This window comes from Oryza brachyantha, chromosome 2 (genome assembly GCF_000231095.2).
Source record: "Oryza brachyantha chromosome 2, ObraRS2, whole genome shotgun sequence".
Taxonomy (NCBI): domain Eukaryota; kingdom Viridiplantae; phylum Streptophyta; class Magnoliopsida; order Poales; family Poaceae; genus Oryza; species Oryza brachyantha.
The window spans coordinates 5,092,198-5,108,142 of record NC_023164.2 but is presented as its reverse complement, the minus strand read 5'-3'; the positions used below and the strand labels follow the sequence as shown (position 1 = coordinate 5,108,142).

The window sequence follows — 15,945 nt, the reverse complement described above, 5'->3', positions numbered from 1 at the left end:
AACATTTATCTGCATTAATTAAAGGGAAATTTACACTAAACATGTCGTCAAGTAAGTGATTACTACTATATTTTTCTGCACCAAATCAGATACTGTCAACAGCATCAAGATTCGGTTGGCATGGACTTAGGGCATCTCTGCGGTTTGGCAGGATCTAAAGATTGGAGAATACTAATACTTTTGTGGTCTTTTCAGGGACAAGAAAATTTAGAGTTAATTAATCAGCTTCAGATCAGTACTACTAACCTTAGTTTATCTCTAGGATATATTATGGGAAAAAGTGTGGGAAAGAAGACTAAAATTTGACTTGCCTTTGAACCTAGAACCCAGGATAACCGAGACTTTTCGTTTAGAATTAATGATCCATAGAGTTTTCACACAAGGCACCATTTGAAATGTGGGAGAGATCAGGGCCATCTTTTTAGATTATGGCTAAAGAACCGTGTACAAATTATTTGTGCCACACTTCTAAAAAATATAAATATTGATGAAATAACTTGCCCTAAGATATTTTTTAACTTTATAATATATATATATATAGGTATAATTTACTGCTGTAATAAATTACCCATAATCCGTACAATCACAAGTAAAAAAAACAGACCCGAATTAAATCAAATCGTTTATTGTGATATTACTTTGTTGCATAAAGGACCACAGTAATTTTGCCATAATATGGGATGATTGTTTGGATTATTCAAGAAAAAAGTTACACGATGTATTTGCAAATAAATATATATTGTGAATAAAAAGTTTATATGTATTCTTAACGATCTAAAAGCCAAGGCTGAAAAATAAACTACGACAAAAAAAACTCAAAATCTACTCTAAATTTTTAAATTTTAACTTAGAAGCATAAGAAAAACAAAAAGACGGCCGGAATAATGTTCATCCTCGGCTTGGTTACTCCATGCATCATCCTTTATAGCAATATTGTAGAGCAAGTCCATACCGTTGGCCTAAACATCAAACGCTAATTATCTTAATGATCTGCCTTTATTAGTTACACCCAGAAAATTAGAAAGCTGTACAACTTGACAGCATACATACACCTAATATATATATATATATATATATATATATATATATATATATATATATATATATATATATATATATATATATATATATATATATATATATAGTCAATTGCAATCAGGCTGTGATCGAGGTTGGTATACCCACAAATTAAGAGCATATGATATTCCAGCAGCAGCTTAAACTAATCATGCAACTCCAATTCGACAAATCCAACTTGTGACCAAGTGTCAGGTTCTGTGTTCATACGATGAGCTGATTGCTCAAGCAATCTAGGGCATTTTTTTGACTACGACTAGTACTGCTAGAGTATGCTGTATTTTGTGCAATATAGCACAAGAAATTAGCAGTTGTTTTATTACTAAATAAGATTAATTACAAAAGATGCAACCAATGGTGCATTGCAAACTTGACATGGCCTGATGATCACTGAAAGAAATGGTACACGGGCGTAGACCAAATCCCATTTTAGCAGCGAAAAAGGCCCAAAAAAGCAGTGGACCAAGTTCAGGGTGTTGTCCTATGGACCCCATGTATTAATTATGCTTATGTATGCATCTTGATTGAAAACACACAAACTGCTTGCTGCCAAATCAACTGACGGAAAGAAGGGAGAGGAAAAGAAAGAATCTGAATCTAGTTTTGTTTTTTTAAAACTTTTTTTACCTGAAAGCATAATGGAAATTAATATACATAACGATCGATAACCACCCTTTCGTCTCTTGTTGTGTCCATCAGTGATTTTTGACTGCATGTTATGCTTTCTGTAGTTTGAGATCCAATTAAGGAGGTGTTTGGTAAACGGCACTATCGTTTCTTTCTTTTTTTTTTTTTTTTTGCGAAAAGGGAGCAAACTCTACCAGCTTGACCATATAGGATACTGTGTATGTCGTCCCTCAGTTTATGCAAAAATAAGTCCAATGCCGTGGGATGGTAGTTTTCGTGGTATGAGAGTGAATGAAGAATGTTGGCATTGCAATGTGTGTTTGTTCCCTCTATTTGAAAACTTTAATGTCCTGTAAAAAATGAAACAACATGTAGTTACACTATGATGAGTCAATCTGGAATGCTATTTACCTTATTTCTAGATTATGAGAAATCTCATTATAGACATGAGTGATATATATATGGCGGACTCTATAACCATCAATAGTATGATTTATGAGGAACATATTCGCAATAACAACAGCCAGGGAGCAAATACCCTGTGAAGTCTTAGGTTGATCAAGTCGATTGGGTAGCCCAGGAACAGTTGCCTCAAAAAACGCCCAAAAATCTGGATGACCTAGGGTTGTCCTATCCAAGGAGCCAGGGAGGCCATTAGCTGGAGGAGCCGAGTTGGCCCTCCCTTAGGATCTAAGACTAGCCCAAGAAAGAATCAAAGACGCAATCGGATCCTAACTACCTTGCATACCACATTTAATGCAAAGATAGATTACAAAGGACGTGGAACATCCACGAACATGCTTTGTCAGGAGTACATGACAAAGCTTTGTCAGGAGTACATGACGAATGAGACACCGGTTTGATTAAGAAGACATGAACAAGACAATTGGCGTGCCCTCTTGTGCCTAGGATGGCTATAAAAGATTGTGTACTTCCTCTAATTTTGGATAGGGACTATGGATGCTACGTAGAAAAGTTGAAATATGCATTAATATATGTCTTGTACATGTATTAATCGATCTGTTTGCCACAGAATTGCAAAGAGTTATTATTTCATCTCTAAAATCCTCAGTATGGAAGCAATTTGGAAAGGTTATTGCAATTTTCTATTGTCTTACATCAATGGTTTTCTTCAATGTAAATTGTCAACTTTGCTCTTCTTACTATGAAGCAGTAACAGATCTAGGATTTTAACTAAGGGTATGACCATCCAAAAAAGTCATATACAATTCGATAAATCCATTTTAGCAAATTAGTAATAACTATAAAATTAACAACCTAATTCAATATATATGCACTAGATAACACCTATTTGTATTCAGGTGAGTTTTTTTCCTGGAAAGACGTATATATACCGATATGTACCGGGTATACAATGTGGGGTATTCCAGGACATACTTCGCATACCCTTTAGCTCCGCCCCTATTGTGAAGCTTATACCTGAAATAAAAACACACCTACTATGAATTTGAGCCATAAACTTCAAAAAATGATTACATGGAATAAAAAAAAGTCATGTCTAAATGGAAAAGATTACAACGATTCAATGTCCATACACTTCAAAAAAAAAGATTCAATGTCCATGAGGCAGAAAGATTTTAGATCTTATGCAACCAGTAATCAAGTCGCATTTTCATCTATGATTTGCATAATCAGAAAAAGAACTGGCCGGGGTGGAGTTTTCTACGACTTCATCACATGATATATTATAACACATTATGTCACTATCCTTATTATGTCCATCCCCATTACTCCATTAGGCTGGTCAGTGAGCCCCTATCAACAGGCACACCGCCAGTCGCCCATTATTGCGGCAAACAAGACTGGACATATCAAAACCCCTGCCCTAGGAGGGTCCATGGAACGTCTTCCGATGAATGTAATTGTACCTTTTTTTTTACAATATTACTTGGTTTGGATTATGGATACCCATGAGAGTGTATAAGGAGGGAACCTAGACCAAGTGAAGGGCATTTTGGAGCTATGACAAATTGACCATTTTAGTAAGAACCAAGCAACACAACATATAGTAGGGTATTATGCATAGGGCGGGTCAAACCTGTCCAAACTTGTTGATTGTCTGCTTCTGATCCAAGGAGCTCTTGTGTTGGGTTTGACGCACATAAGCTTACCCCATAGGATGAACACAAAGGGGGCTAGCTCGTATCCCCGCTCTCAACTCTTGTTCGCCAACATTAACCATTGGGTTCTTCTTCAAAGCGTTGTTGTGAAGTTGATTTACTTTTTTTGGCTGCATGCATCCCTTGGATATAAAGTCCGAGTGCAATTTCGTTATTAACATAATATATCCATTGTCTTAAAAACATAATTAATGTTGTATAATACTATAGAGTTGTAACATTATTTACTATTGGACACTCTAGGTTCGTGTTTTTTGACTATCAATTTAATATATCCTATAATGATGATTTCTTTTGCAAATTACGATATGATTGGGACATTTTCATAAACTAAATTTGAATAAATTTTGGCTCAATTTTTACATATTTTGTAAAATTTAAACTTGTCCACAATAGTTGAAATAAAAAAATATTTTTTCAAAAATATTTTAATTCAGATGATATTAATATTTTTTTTACTTTTTTAGGTTATTTATTTGCTAAAGGTTGTTTATTTTCAAGGGACATATACAAAAGCCATCTTTGAAATACGAGGATATATCAGTTCGATTGCACATGAATCTAGAAATTTTGTACATATTCCAAAGGAGGCCTATTAGAACAACACAACATTAAAATGATAAGAGGTTCGTGTATATCAATGTAGGAGTGGGCATTTAGTCAACCAAGTATTTTGTTTCGGTCTTGTGAAAATTTTAGTTGTCAAAAATTGAAGACTAAAATGCAATAAGGACCCCAAAAGCCAACCCGAAATTATTGACCAAATTTGGAGATCCAGAAAACATTAAAAACACTAATACTTTCTTGTTTTAGGACATGTTTTAATAGTAAAAAGAATAAGAAGATGACAACAAACAATATATAAGGCACATCAAGATAGCAGTTGCATGCAGCTTAACATAATTGTTCGAACATGACACATAATAGACTTGGAAGAAATTAAAGCTTTGGTGCTATATTTTGATTTATTCAGTCAATTTGGTTGACCGAGGCCTACAGTCGAATTACCCGAGCTGAATTTAGATAGTTACAAATGCTGGCCAAATTTATAACCGACACATTTCGTCTTAGAAGTTAAATTCGGTCGTTCAATTTCGGTCAATTACGTGAACCCTTGGCACAACATGTGCTAAGTTTACAATGCATAGCATTTGTCACATGAGAGCCCCATGGTGATGCCCCAATGCTAGGCATCTGCATGGTGTGGTGCCACCTTGTTTGACCCTTCTATTTATAAAGCTCATGTAGTACTCCGTATGTATCTATCCATCTAGCTATCAATCAGGCCACCATCACCTTTGAACGACTTTAATTACTCCCAAAATACTCATTAAAGATACTCCCCTGAGTCCTACTTTTCGATCCTCTACTTGCCATGCCCATGCATTTCTCCATGCATCCATCCTCCCCAAACCAACCACCTCTTGCTAGCTGCTCCCATTCTACCATTCCACATTCACCAATCCACCCCACCATCACACCATGCTGCCTTGTTCATTTTAGAAATCATCCAAATAATTATGAAAAACTTCTTTAAAGAAATTCAGCAATAGTTATATAACGTAAATATACCGCTTTATAAAATATAATGTCTAAACTATTGACTCGCATCTAGGCTGCGTTCGGCTGGCCTGTTGTTAACCGGCGCGGAAAACACGTTAATAATTAACACATGTTTAATTAATTATTATCTACAGAAAATTATAAAAATTGATTAATCTGATTTTTAAAGCAACTTTCCAATAGAAAATTTTCGCAAAAATATACCTTTAGCCATTCGAGATGCGTGCACACAAAAAACAAGAAAATTTGGGTTATTTGGAGAGGGTAACAAATGGAGCCTAGGCCGTGTTCGGTAGAAGGGGTGGGGTGGGTTAGTTATCGGCGTGAAAAACGTAGTAATAAATTAGTACATGATTATTTATTATTAATTATTAAAAATATAAAATAGATTAATATGATTTGTTAAAACAACTTTTCTATAAAAAATTTTATAAAGAATACACCATTCAACGGTTTGTAAAGCGTGCGTACGAAAAACTTAGATAACTTCACCTCTTAGCTAAACGCGGCCTAGTATGGATAGTAGAGATATTGTTCACACCCCAAATCTGTCTCTCTCTATTTTTTTGTCAATGCGTGGGTCGAGTTTGAACTTGATTTTTCGGTGAATTTATAGATGTCACTGTACTCTACATTGTCAAAACAAATTATAATTTTTTTAACTATATGTATTGGATTTAGGAAAAAAATGTGTTAAGGGAATTTCACTATATAGATTAGAATCCATTAAATTTTCCTTGCTTGTTCTTGCAACTAGGTAGCTGGTATACTACTTTTCCCACCACTCCCGTCCACACATGCATGCATGGCCACACGCATCCACATCTTCGCCGTCGTCGTCGTGGTCGTCGTCGTCGCCGCCGTCGTCACCCTGCTCCCTTGCTTCCCGCGCGCGCATATATATACAGCGGCCGGTCGTTCGATCGGCTACGGCAGCGACGGCATCGTAGACCGGTCAAGAAGAAGTAGTGGCTAGCTAGCCTAGGCATGGACGACAGCCTCGAGAGGAGCGGCGCCATGACGAGAGCATCTGCAAGAAGCAGCAGGTGAGATCGGCCGTTGCATGGACACCATCTTCGTGCTCGGCCAAGAGTCCCGGCAGCGCATCCTCCAGCGTGCGGCGGCGCGCCTCCCCGGCTGCGCCTACCTCTGCGCCTGGGCGCCCGTGCTCCCGCCCGTCGCCGCCGGCTTGCAGCAGCAGCAGCAGCAGCAGCTTCAGCTTTCTTCTTCGTTGTCTTCTTCGGCCGCCGGTGCTGCGCGTCTGCTCTGCTGCCTCGACGCATGGCTCCCCGGTTCTGACGACGGCGGCGGCGGCGTGAGCGCGCTGTTCGACGCGTACCGGGGCTCCGTCTGCGCCGCCGTCACCGGGTGCGTGCCCGGGTGGGCGCACGTCGACCGCGCGCCGTACATGGAGCTGCCGGAGCTCGACCTCGCCGCCTCTTCCTCGCTGCCGGTGCAGCAGCGCTTCTACCAGGTCGCAACTCACCTCGCCGCTGCAATACGGTTTCCATTATTTGCTTCTCAACAGCTGCAAAATTCTAACAAAAATTCGTACGAACTTTGCGATAATGATCCAGGAAGCAGGCATCAAGGTAAGAATTTCGTGTATGCGATCATGGTGTACGTGTTGATATAGAAATGGAGATTGGATGAAGAGCTGACATGGCCATTGTCGATGATGGCGCAGATGGCAGCGTTCATGGGATGCGAGAGCGGCGAGATCGAGGTTGGCTTCTCGACGGCGCCGAACGGCGACAGCGGCGGCGGCGCAAGCAGCCTGCAGTCGAGCATGGAGCAGGTCTTCTCCGAGGACTTCTTCCAGGAGTCGCTGCTCGAGGAGCTGCTGCAGCTGCCACCGACGGGGCCGTCCTCCTCCTCCTCCTCGCTCGTCGGCAGCCCTGCCGACGGCGCCTCCACGTCACTGCTCCGCGCGATGACGCCCATGGTGACCTCGTCGTCCGCTACGCCGTCCCCCCGAGAGCCCGCGGTGCAGGCCGTAGCGACGACACCGTCGTCCTCGTCGTCGTCCCGGCTCCACCCTCGCCCTCCGCCGCACCGCGTCCACGTGTCGCCGTTCGCCCGCCACGGCGTCGTCCTCCACTTCCCGAGCGCCGAGGCCGACGACGCCGCCATGGCGCAGGCGATGCTCGACGTCATCTGCTCCCCCACGACGCCCTCGGCGTGGTCGTCGTCCCCCGCGCTGCCCACGTCCGCCAAGCACCGCCCCTGGATCAGGTCGCCGCGGCGGGCGACGCAGACGACGGCGTTCCGGGCGTACAACGCGGCGCTGGCGCCGCGCCCAGCGGCATTGCGGCGGCCGCCGGGCGCGCCGGGGCAGGGGCAGCGGATGATCAAGATGGGCATCTCCATCCTGAGGAGGATGCACATGGTCAGGTGCAGCCAGGAGCGCACCGCCTCGCGGCGAGCCAACGACGACGACGACGAAGCCACGGCCGCGCTGCCGGCGCCGACGAGCAGCCAGCTCCACCATATGATATCGGAGCGCCGGCGGCGGGAGCGGCTCAACGAGAGCTTCGAGCAATTAAGAACTTTGCTTCCTCCCGGATCAAAGGTAATACTAACTAATACCCCTTTTAATTAACATAAATTAATTGCACTGCACAATCTTGTTAATGACCTTGTTGCAATGCAAATTAAACCTATTTTTATTTCCCTTTGAGAAAATCCTAATCACATTCAACGTGAGAACACTTTATATTGTTCGGTAGCTCTAATTATTAGTACATACGTTCCAAAATACGAGTATTTCTCCCTATATACTTCGACTGAAAATCGGTAAATATGTTCACATATTTATATTTTAAAACAGAATTACGAATATTTGTTAGGTCATCAACAAGGGCACATTGTGTGCTATTTTTAAAATTTTCAAGATTTCTAGCTACTAATATCACATTGCAAATAAAACTCTAGTAATTAATTTAGTTCTTCCCTAATTAATTATCCATGGAATTGGCATCACCCTTTGCAGAAAGACAAGGCGACAGTTCTTGCCAAGACCCTGGAGTACATGAACTTGCTCATAGCTCAAATCTCCGAGCTTGAAGCCAAGAACCGAGCACTGCAGACCCAGGTCCAGCAACGAGCCAACGGATCGAGCCCAATGATCCGGGCAGTCAACGAGGTTCACCACCACCACCAATGGCCAACCGCCGCCGGCGGGCCATCGCCGGAGAGAGTGGAGGTCCATGTGGTCGGCGGCGGCGGCGCGCCGTCGTCGTCGTCGTCGGAGGTGGTGACCGTGAGGGTGACGGCGAGGGCGGAGGGCGGCGTCGACGTGTCGGAGCTGGTGCTCGCGCTGCTCAAGGAGGCGGGCGGCTTCACGGTGGTGTCCGTCGACGCGAGGCAGCCGGCCGGCGGCGGCGGCAATGGCGGCGGCGCCGTCGCTCAGGCCACCCTCACGCTACGAGCAACGGTACGGGTCGACGCTTAATTTGAATTTGAACTCTCGAAATGTTTGTTGAATTTCCTGCGTATTTAAATGGGTTTAATTCCTTAATTTTTGTGTTATATATGCTTAACAACGCAAGCTCACACTAATTTCTACTTCTTAATATATGATTCGTTTGGAACACGTACAAGATTAGTAAATTTCGTGTCACTCGCGTATAAATCACATATAATATGGTGTGTTTTATTTTTGTTAATATGATTTCAGTATAGATATTCGGTTGTGCAAATGATTCTCTAAAATTAATCATAAAAATAAAAATTTGATTTTAAGGTTATATATATAAAGATATGACAATGTTTGGTAGTTTGAGAAGTGCATCAATTATAATCCATAACCCCCCGCGAAAAAATTATATTCCATGACCGCTCTCGACAAAATAATACTATCACCGTTTCATATCGTAAGATTTTCTAGTTTTGTCTAAATTTATATATATGTAGATTTATTAGCATCCATTTAAATTTATGTAAGAGTAGAAAGTCTTATATAGTAAAACGGAGAGAGTATTTTGGTAAGAAACTTTTCACAAAATTCATCGATGTGGTTTTTAATCGAGACCCCCATTTTGTGATCGTCATCATCCATCCGCTCATGGACTCATGGCTCACGAGCGAGAGGGTGTCCAGTCCAAGGGTCAAAGTCAACGGGATCAGCCATTCCGGTGGGCCAGCGGACGGGGGGCGTGGGGGGCCCACGGGGGAAAACTCAAAACTGGAAAGGGAAAACTTGACCGGGCCGGGCCCGCCCGGTGCTCGCTAGCTGCCGTACGTAGGATGACGTCAGGGCAGGCCCATCCAAAATCCCAATCGTGTCATGTTCCTCCCTTTCAGTTACTACCAAAGACTCATCAAAAAAAAAAAAAGTTACTACCAAAGAGCTTCATCATCTCTCACCAATGGTGCTTCTTGGTCTACTGTCGAGTAGACTTCTCCTCTTCTGCCATTGGAGGAAGGAGGTAGAACTTAGCCACCCGTTTCGATAGCCTTGAATTGACCGGGCCACACTAGTTAATTCCATATAAATTATTCTTACTTATATAGGTTGCATCCTTTTATTAGTTTTTTCTTCTTCTTCTGATTTTTCTCAATTTTTATACACGTGTTTTATAAACTGTTAAATGTTAAATTGTCTTTTTATCTATATTTGATCTTTTATCTTATTTAAAAAATTATATAATTATTTACTATTTTATTATAATTTGATTTATTACTAAGGTACTTTAAGTATGATTATAATTTTATATATTTGGACAAAATTTTTAAATAAGATGAAGGGTTAAACGTAAATAAAAAATTTAACGGTGTCAAAAAGAAACTGTAGGGAGTATAGCAATAAACGAATATTTTTTTTGGAATGGAGTTGGTAGCAGTAAATTACTCTTGTCTTTTGCTTGAAAGAAAGCGTACCGCTCTTTAATTACCATCGAAAGCGTGCCCTGCTGGACGCACATGCAATGGACTTTTGAAATTTTGGCTGTTATAATACATCTATCTAGATGTCATATACAAAATAAATAATCATGTCACTATATTTACAAAATAGTAGAACTATTACGCAACACACATAAATCATTTTCTTAATAGTAACACCGATGGTGCAGCGATGTTGGAGTGATTTAAATACTAGTGTTTATAAATATTACACATAAAAAATATGAAAAAAAATACAGTAAGACAAATATGTGCCGCTAGTCTTTATCTCTTGAGAGGCTAGACCGCTAGAGCACGTGTTAAAATCACCACGAGCCTGATGGGGTGTTAGAATGTACACCGTGTGTCCACGGATTTCTGTCATATAATCGGAGAAAGTCTTTTAGATCGTTAGTGAAAAAGTCAGACAATATATTTATAAATAAAAATTAATTCGTAGATAAGATTTTTATATGCATGTTCATAACAATCTAACAACCAAAACTAGAAAGTAGTATAAACTACGATAGAAAAAAACTCAAAATCAACCTTAAATTTAAATTTAAAAATCAAAATTTAAGTAAAAGCTAAAAAGTACATTTAAGCACATTAAAGGCAGGTGGATATATGGTCGAGAACTTTATCACAACTGGTGCATGATTGATCATCTGACCTAACATCCTAATTAAAACGGTTCTTATTTTTGTTTTATCCAATCTTGCAGGCGGCCGAGTTCGACGAGGCATCGCTCAAGGAAGCAGTGACGAAGGCTGTCGAGAGCTTGGTGGCACCGCCGCCGCCATTGCCGTAGCACACCGGCTTTGACCCCCCCCCCCCCCCCCCCCCCCCCCTCATGGTTCATCCCATCTGTGCCTTGCTTCTTTGAGAAGACGGGCTAGGTTGGTGATTGACCAGTTTGACCACACTAATACACCACTTGCAATCAGGCTGACGAATGGGGCCCACATGCCATGCACTGCACTGCACTCCTTTTCTCTCTTATTTTTTGAATTTTGGAGGGGTTGCTTGGAGGATGAGGAATTCTGTGGGAATTTTTCTGGGATTCGGATCCAAACATGCCCTAAGTTTTTTGATTTTTTCCCTCGAGAAATTGAGATAGTACTGGTGAAGAAAAGGGAGAGGAATTTATGAGCATGTAGGGTTTAGTTTGGGATGGTATCGGAGCAGACGAAATTTCTGCAAATTTTGCATTCAATTTCATTGTAGTTCAACAGGGTTGTGACAGGCTAGCTCTTCGCCCAGTGGTGAGCGAAAACCAGTGTTACGAACACGACATAGTTGAACTGCAGTGCAGAGCGAGAGATGGAACTTCCTGTGTGTAAACGGCGCTAAACATAAATTTGATTTTAAACCACTTTCATTTCTTCTGTCCGATGATTTGCTTTCCGTGTTGCTTGGATAACAACTTTTGGATGTTCTACGAAATTCAAACGTGATGTTTTATCGCCTCCGGATCGAAGCAACAAATTTGTTCATATCCACATTCTATTTATTGCCTACATCTAAGGTGTGGTTTGAGGTTAACCATCAACTGAACATCTAGTGCATCCTCTTTTTGTCTTGCTAATAAGTTCATTATAATCGTTCTCACTTCTAATGTGCATTCATTTACCTAGATAAGTGAAGTGGACGGGATTACTGGATTATGGTTCTTTTGATGTTTAAGGATTTCTATTTGAACAAAGCCCTAACCCTAACACATGTTGGATCCTAGTTCTGAATAATTCTCTAAAAGCTATGACCTTTACTGGTCGCAAAGTTTGGTTTAAAACTAAAAATATATAACAAGTGGGCTATAATTCTAACAAGAGCCTCGCTATGGTGCTCTATACTACTAGTACAAATGAATAGAAACTATTGATCTATTTTTATTAAACGGTTCAAATCTATTCATATTGTCATCTCACTTGACATTAGTAGAAACATAAAAGGACATAATTGTCTAAAAAAATATGGGCTTAGAAGGGTAAAATAGTATATTTGCATGTGTACAGAAAAATGTGCTATCGAGTAGATATTGATACAATATGATGAATGTATGAAACATGTTATGAAGAATTAATAAAATCGTAAATACCAATATTACTCATAATCATTGAGTTAGCAAAGTACTAAAATACATATATAAACCGATGGTCCAGATCGATTATACTGATAATATAATATCAGTACAGAGCATCATAGTGATCCTCTTATAACAAACAGTCGCTTACCACAGTCACAGCGATTAACCAAACGCTTGCTTGACAAACCGTGGCATGGCTAAGAGCCTAATGTCCAACACAACAAGCTTTTGGTCAGGAATCAAATAATTAAGCCATTGTACCTTTTGTGGCATCCATTTTCTCGGACCAGCTGCTGCTGCTGCTGAATCATTAGTCATAGACATGATCTTTTCGCATCGCTGTCAAACCCAACATGCCTGATGAGTTTCCTGTGGATTTTCACTGATGTTTATGACCATCTGAGGCCTTGTTTAGTTTCCAAAAATATCGCATCGAATTTTTTGAGTCTAATTAATGCATGATTAGTCATAAGTGTTACAGTAACAAAAAATATGCTAATGATGGATTAATTAGACTCAAAAGATTCATCTCACGGTTTCCATGCGGAATCTAAAATTTATTTTATAATTAGATTACATTTAATACTTTAAATGTGTGATTGTAAGCGCCGATGTGACCCCTTGGGAACTAAACGGGCCTGAATTTTGCTGGAAAAATACTCAGGAAGAATCTAGAGGAGAGATCCATACTGGGACCATGATGAATGCATAATATTCCAGTCAAACAAAACAGAATGAGGGGCCAAGAACCACTGAAGCTTCCATCCATCCCACATTGTACACTTTGAAAGTGCTTGGAAAGTCATGCAAATTTGAGGATTAATCTGGTTGGAAATTAGGGTTCTAAAGGAGCAAAGAATTGTCCAAGGGCATGTGACAGCCACCTGCGTTCAATGGAAGTGAAAAAGATTTGACGCTTACGACCACACATTTGCACGGATCTGCTCCCTGCTGAGCAGCATGTCTGCAAATTCGCAAAAGATTCTCATGTTTGCCGCTATGTTGGACTGATAACCATGTTTGAAAGATGGAAAATTCAGAGATAAATAACCAGTGTGTGAGTTGACGCAAGAAGGAAATTTCCTTGGTTAGATTCATCCGTCAGCCTTGACATCGAAAGAAAAAGAGCATGGAAGGATTTCCTTGTGCTAATTGGGCAATTGGAACTTTTGAAGTGCACATTGAAGTTGGAATTTGGATGTAATGTGCACTCCTTTATACAATTTAAAAATAGTGGTGGCTCCACCAACTCACCACCAACTTCCCAAATTCTAACACTTGGGGCTAGTAAGCCATTGTCTATTTCCTTTCAAACTAAACTTGACAATAAAAACCTCTCACTCTCATCTTTTCGTTTATATTTGAGCTTATAAGTCAGACTTTAAAATTTTTAACTTTAAATTGAAAATTGATTATGAGGTTTTTCACTGAAGTTTATTTTATAGCATGAGCTTTTGATCACTAAGAATACTTATATAGATTTTTTATTTATAAATTATTTTTTATTTACAAATATGTCGTTTGACATTTTTTTCATAAAACACCCAAACAATCACTCCTAAGATTCAAAATAGATTTCCTCTTTGCAATGCGCTAGTGTGATTTTCTAATTCTGTGACAACATACCGGCATTGTGCTACTATCATAAGAAACATCTTCCATGACAGGTCCAAGTATATATAGTCTACATATCAAAGGGACATGCCAATTGACATGAGTTTATATATACAGCACTACCGATTCGAATCCATTGGCAACAAGACCTGGAAGGGTTTACCTCAAATTGAGCAGTTCCTCTCTCAAACAGGTTTACCTGCCAAATGCTGCAGAGTCATACATCACAAAATAATGCCAGGATATCATACCATGTAATAAAGGAACTGCAAAACCAACTGCACAGTGACAAGTCAGCAACAACACAATAGGAACAAATGTGTAAATTTCTTCCCAGGTCAAGTGCCAGTGAAGTGAGGGCACATGAAAATGACTGGAATCAGGCAGCAGTTGTCAGCCACAATCCATCGTTGTTCATCTAGAATGGTTTCATGGTGACAGGAAACTGGCAGGAGACTTCAGATACAAACATCAGAGATTGACTGCAATTCGTTATGACAATGTAAAATAGCACGAGCTTTCACATGTTAATGGTAGAATCATTCTTTATTTTGACCTTGAATATTAACAGGATTGCTGGGGGAAAAAGAGACAGTTATGAACATAAACCGTTTAGAAATGGTTCACATAAAAAATAAATGTCAGGTAGCGAAAGATTTTGACATGCAGAGAATTTTGCATTGAACAATTTTGTGGCACGATCCCATTGTGAAATATCTGCATCAGTGCATGTACATCCAAACAACATGCTTTATATACAACCCAAAATTCATCCTTCTATCGCGGTTACTCAATTTCCATCCACTATATAGAAATCTAAATCAGGTTTTCCTTCATGAGGCTTATAATTGAATCTGTCATAAGTTAGGCACTTGACTTCATATAACGTTTTGACAGGATAGAGATCCAGAGATGAAATGAATCATCAATAACTGACAGCGAATGTCAGCAGAAGGGAAATGAGTAGGATGCCACAGGGTTAGGGTATGTGACTTGTTTGCATGTCTGTTTTCGCACTTCCATACTTTTCTTTCCTTGAAATCCAAGAAGGCAAAAACAAATCAATGCCATTCATGCTCTGGATACATAAAGTCGTATGTGTATCGTATCATACCAAACCACTCATTATCGTTAAATATGAAAATGTTGGCCAGTTGGCCACTGGGTGCAGATCTCTTCCACATCATAAAAGTCAGGTTATTCATCCTGAAAAGATTTACTTATTGTTTTATGTCCTTATCCTGCCCAGCCAGTGACCAAAAGATACATAGTTGTATTAGAGAAAGTTCGAGGATTAACTGCACAAAGCATGTAACAAAGTGTTGGAATTGGATTGTGGGCCTTAGCCCATAGAAGAAATAACTCCTAAGACAATTTTAAAAGAGAAAATTGCAAGAATACCATTATAATTTTGTAAAATTGCAAATATGTCATCCTGACCAACATGTCATTGACTCATACGGGCCCCGTATGTCGTTGAGATACCAATGACATATCTCTAACTTTGCAAAATTATAATGACACGTTTGTAAATTTTCCATCTTAAAACCTCACCTTACGAAAGGTATACATATGAACTTTAGTCACACCTTACTTATTCTAGAAAAGGAGACCTCCTTATATAAAAGAGTGGCATCCTAACCATTAATGGTCAACCAAAATAGGCTCTTCGTGTTTGCTTGCATAGCAGATGTGGCTTCCTTGTGCAGTTTTGTTTTGCCATAAATCTTACCGGGTTTATCTAGAGTATGTTTTGAAACTCTTGTTTATCTGGTTTGCATGGAGTCCGGATAGATTACGCGTGATTTATCTAGTTAGGTTATAAGTTGTTGAGATAATTTAGATGTCTTAATCACACGTCATGATCTATCTATAAATATTTGAGTCGATACTCCCACACAATATATGTGAAAACATCTAAGGTTTGCTACCTCCTCTATAATGTGCCGTCAC

General features: G+C 40.0%; 1 protein-coding gene across 1 annotated transcript; it reads left to right on the top strand.

Moving 5' to 3' along the window:
- Positions 1-6,471: 6,471 nt before the first annotated feature.
- LOC102708216 (putative transcription factor bHLH041) lies at positions 6,472-11,103 on the top strand. The gene is made up of 5 exons (XM_040520382.1): positions 6,472-6,882; positions 6,986-7,000; positions 7,096-7,980; positions 8,401-8,844; positions 11,017-11,103. The coding sequence occupies exons 1-5, from the start codon at positions 6,472-6,474 to the stop codon at positions 11,101-11,103; spliced, it is 1,842 nt and encodes a 613-aa protein (XP_040376316.1).
- Positions 11,104-15,945: the final 4,842 nt, after the last annotated feature.

Excerpts from the sequence above, each read along its gene's own strand:
- LOC102708216 (XM_040520382.1), top strand. The coding sequence starts at position 6,472 with ATGGACACCATCTTCGTGCTCGGCCAAGAGTCCCGGCAGCGCATCCTC. Across the intron at positions 7,981-8,400 it reads TGCTTCCTCCCGGATCAAAG|AAAGACAAGGCGACAGTTCT; the intron begins GTAATACTAACT and ends CACCCTTTGCAG. Across the intron at positions 8,845-11,016 it reads CCCTCACGCTACGAGCAACG|GCGGCCGAGTTCGACGAGGC; the intron begins GTACGGGTCGAC and ends CCAATCTTGCAG.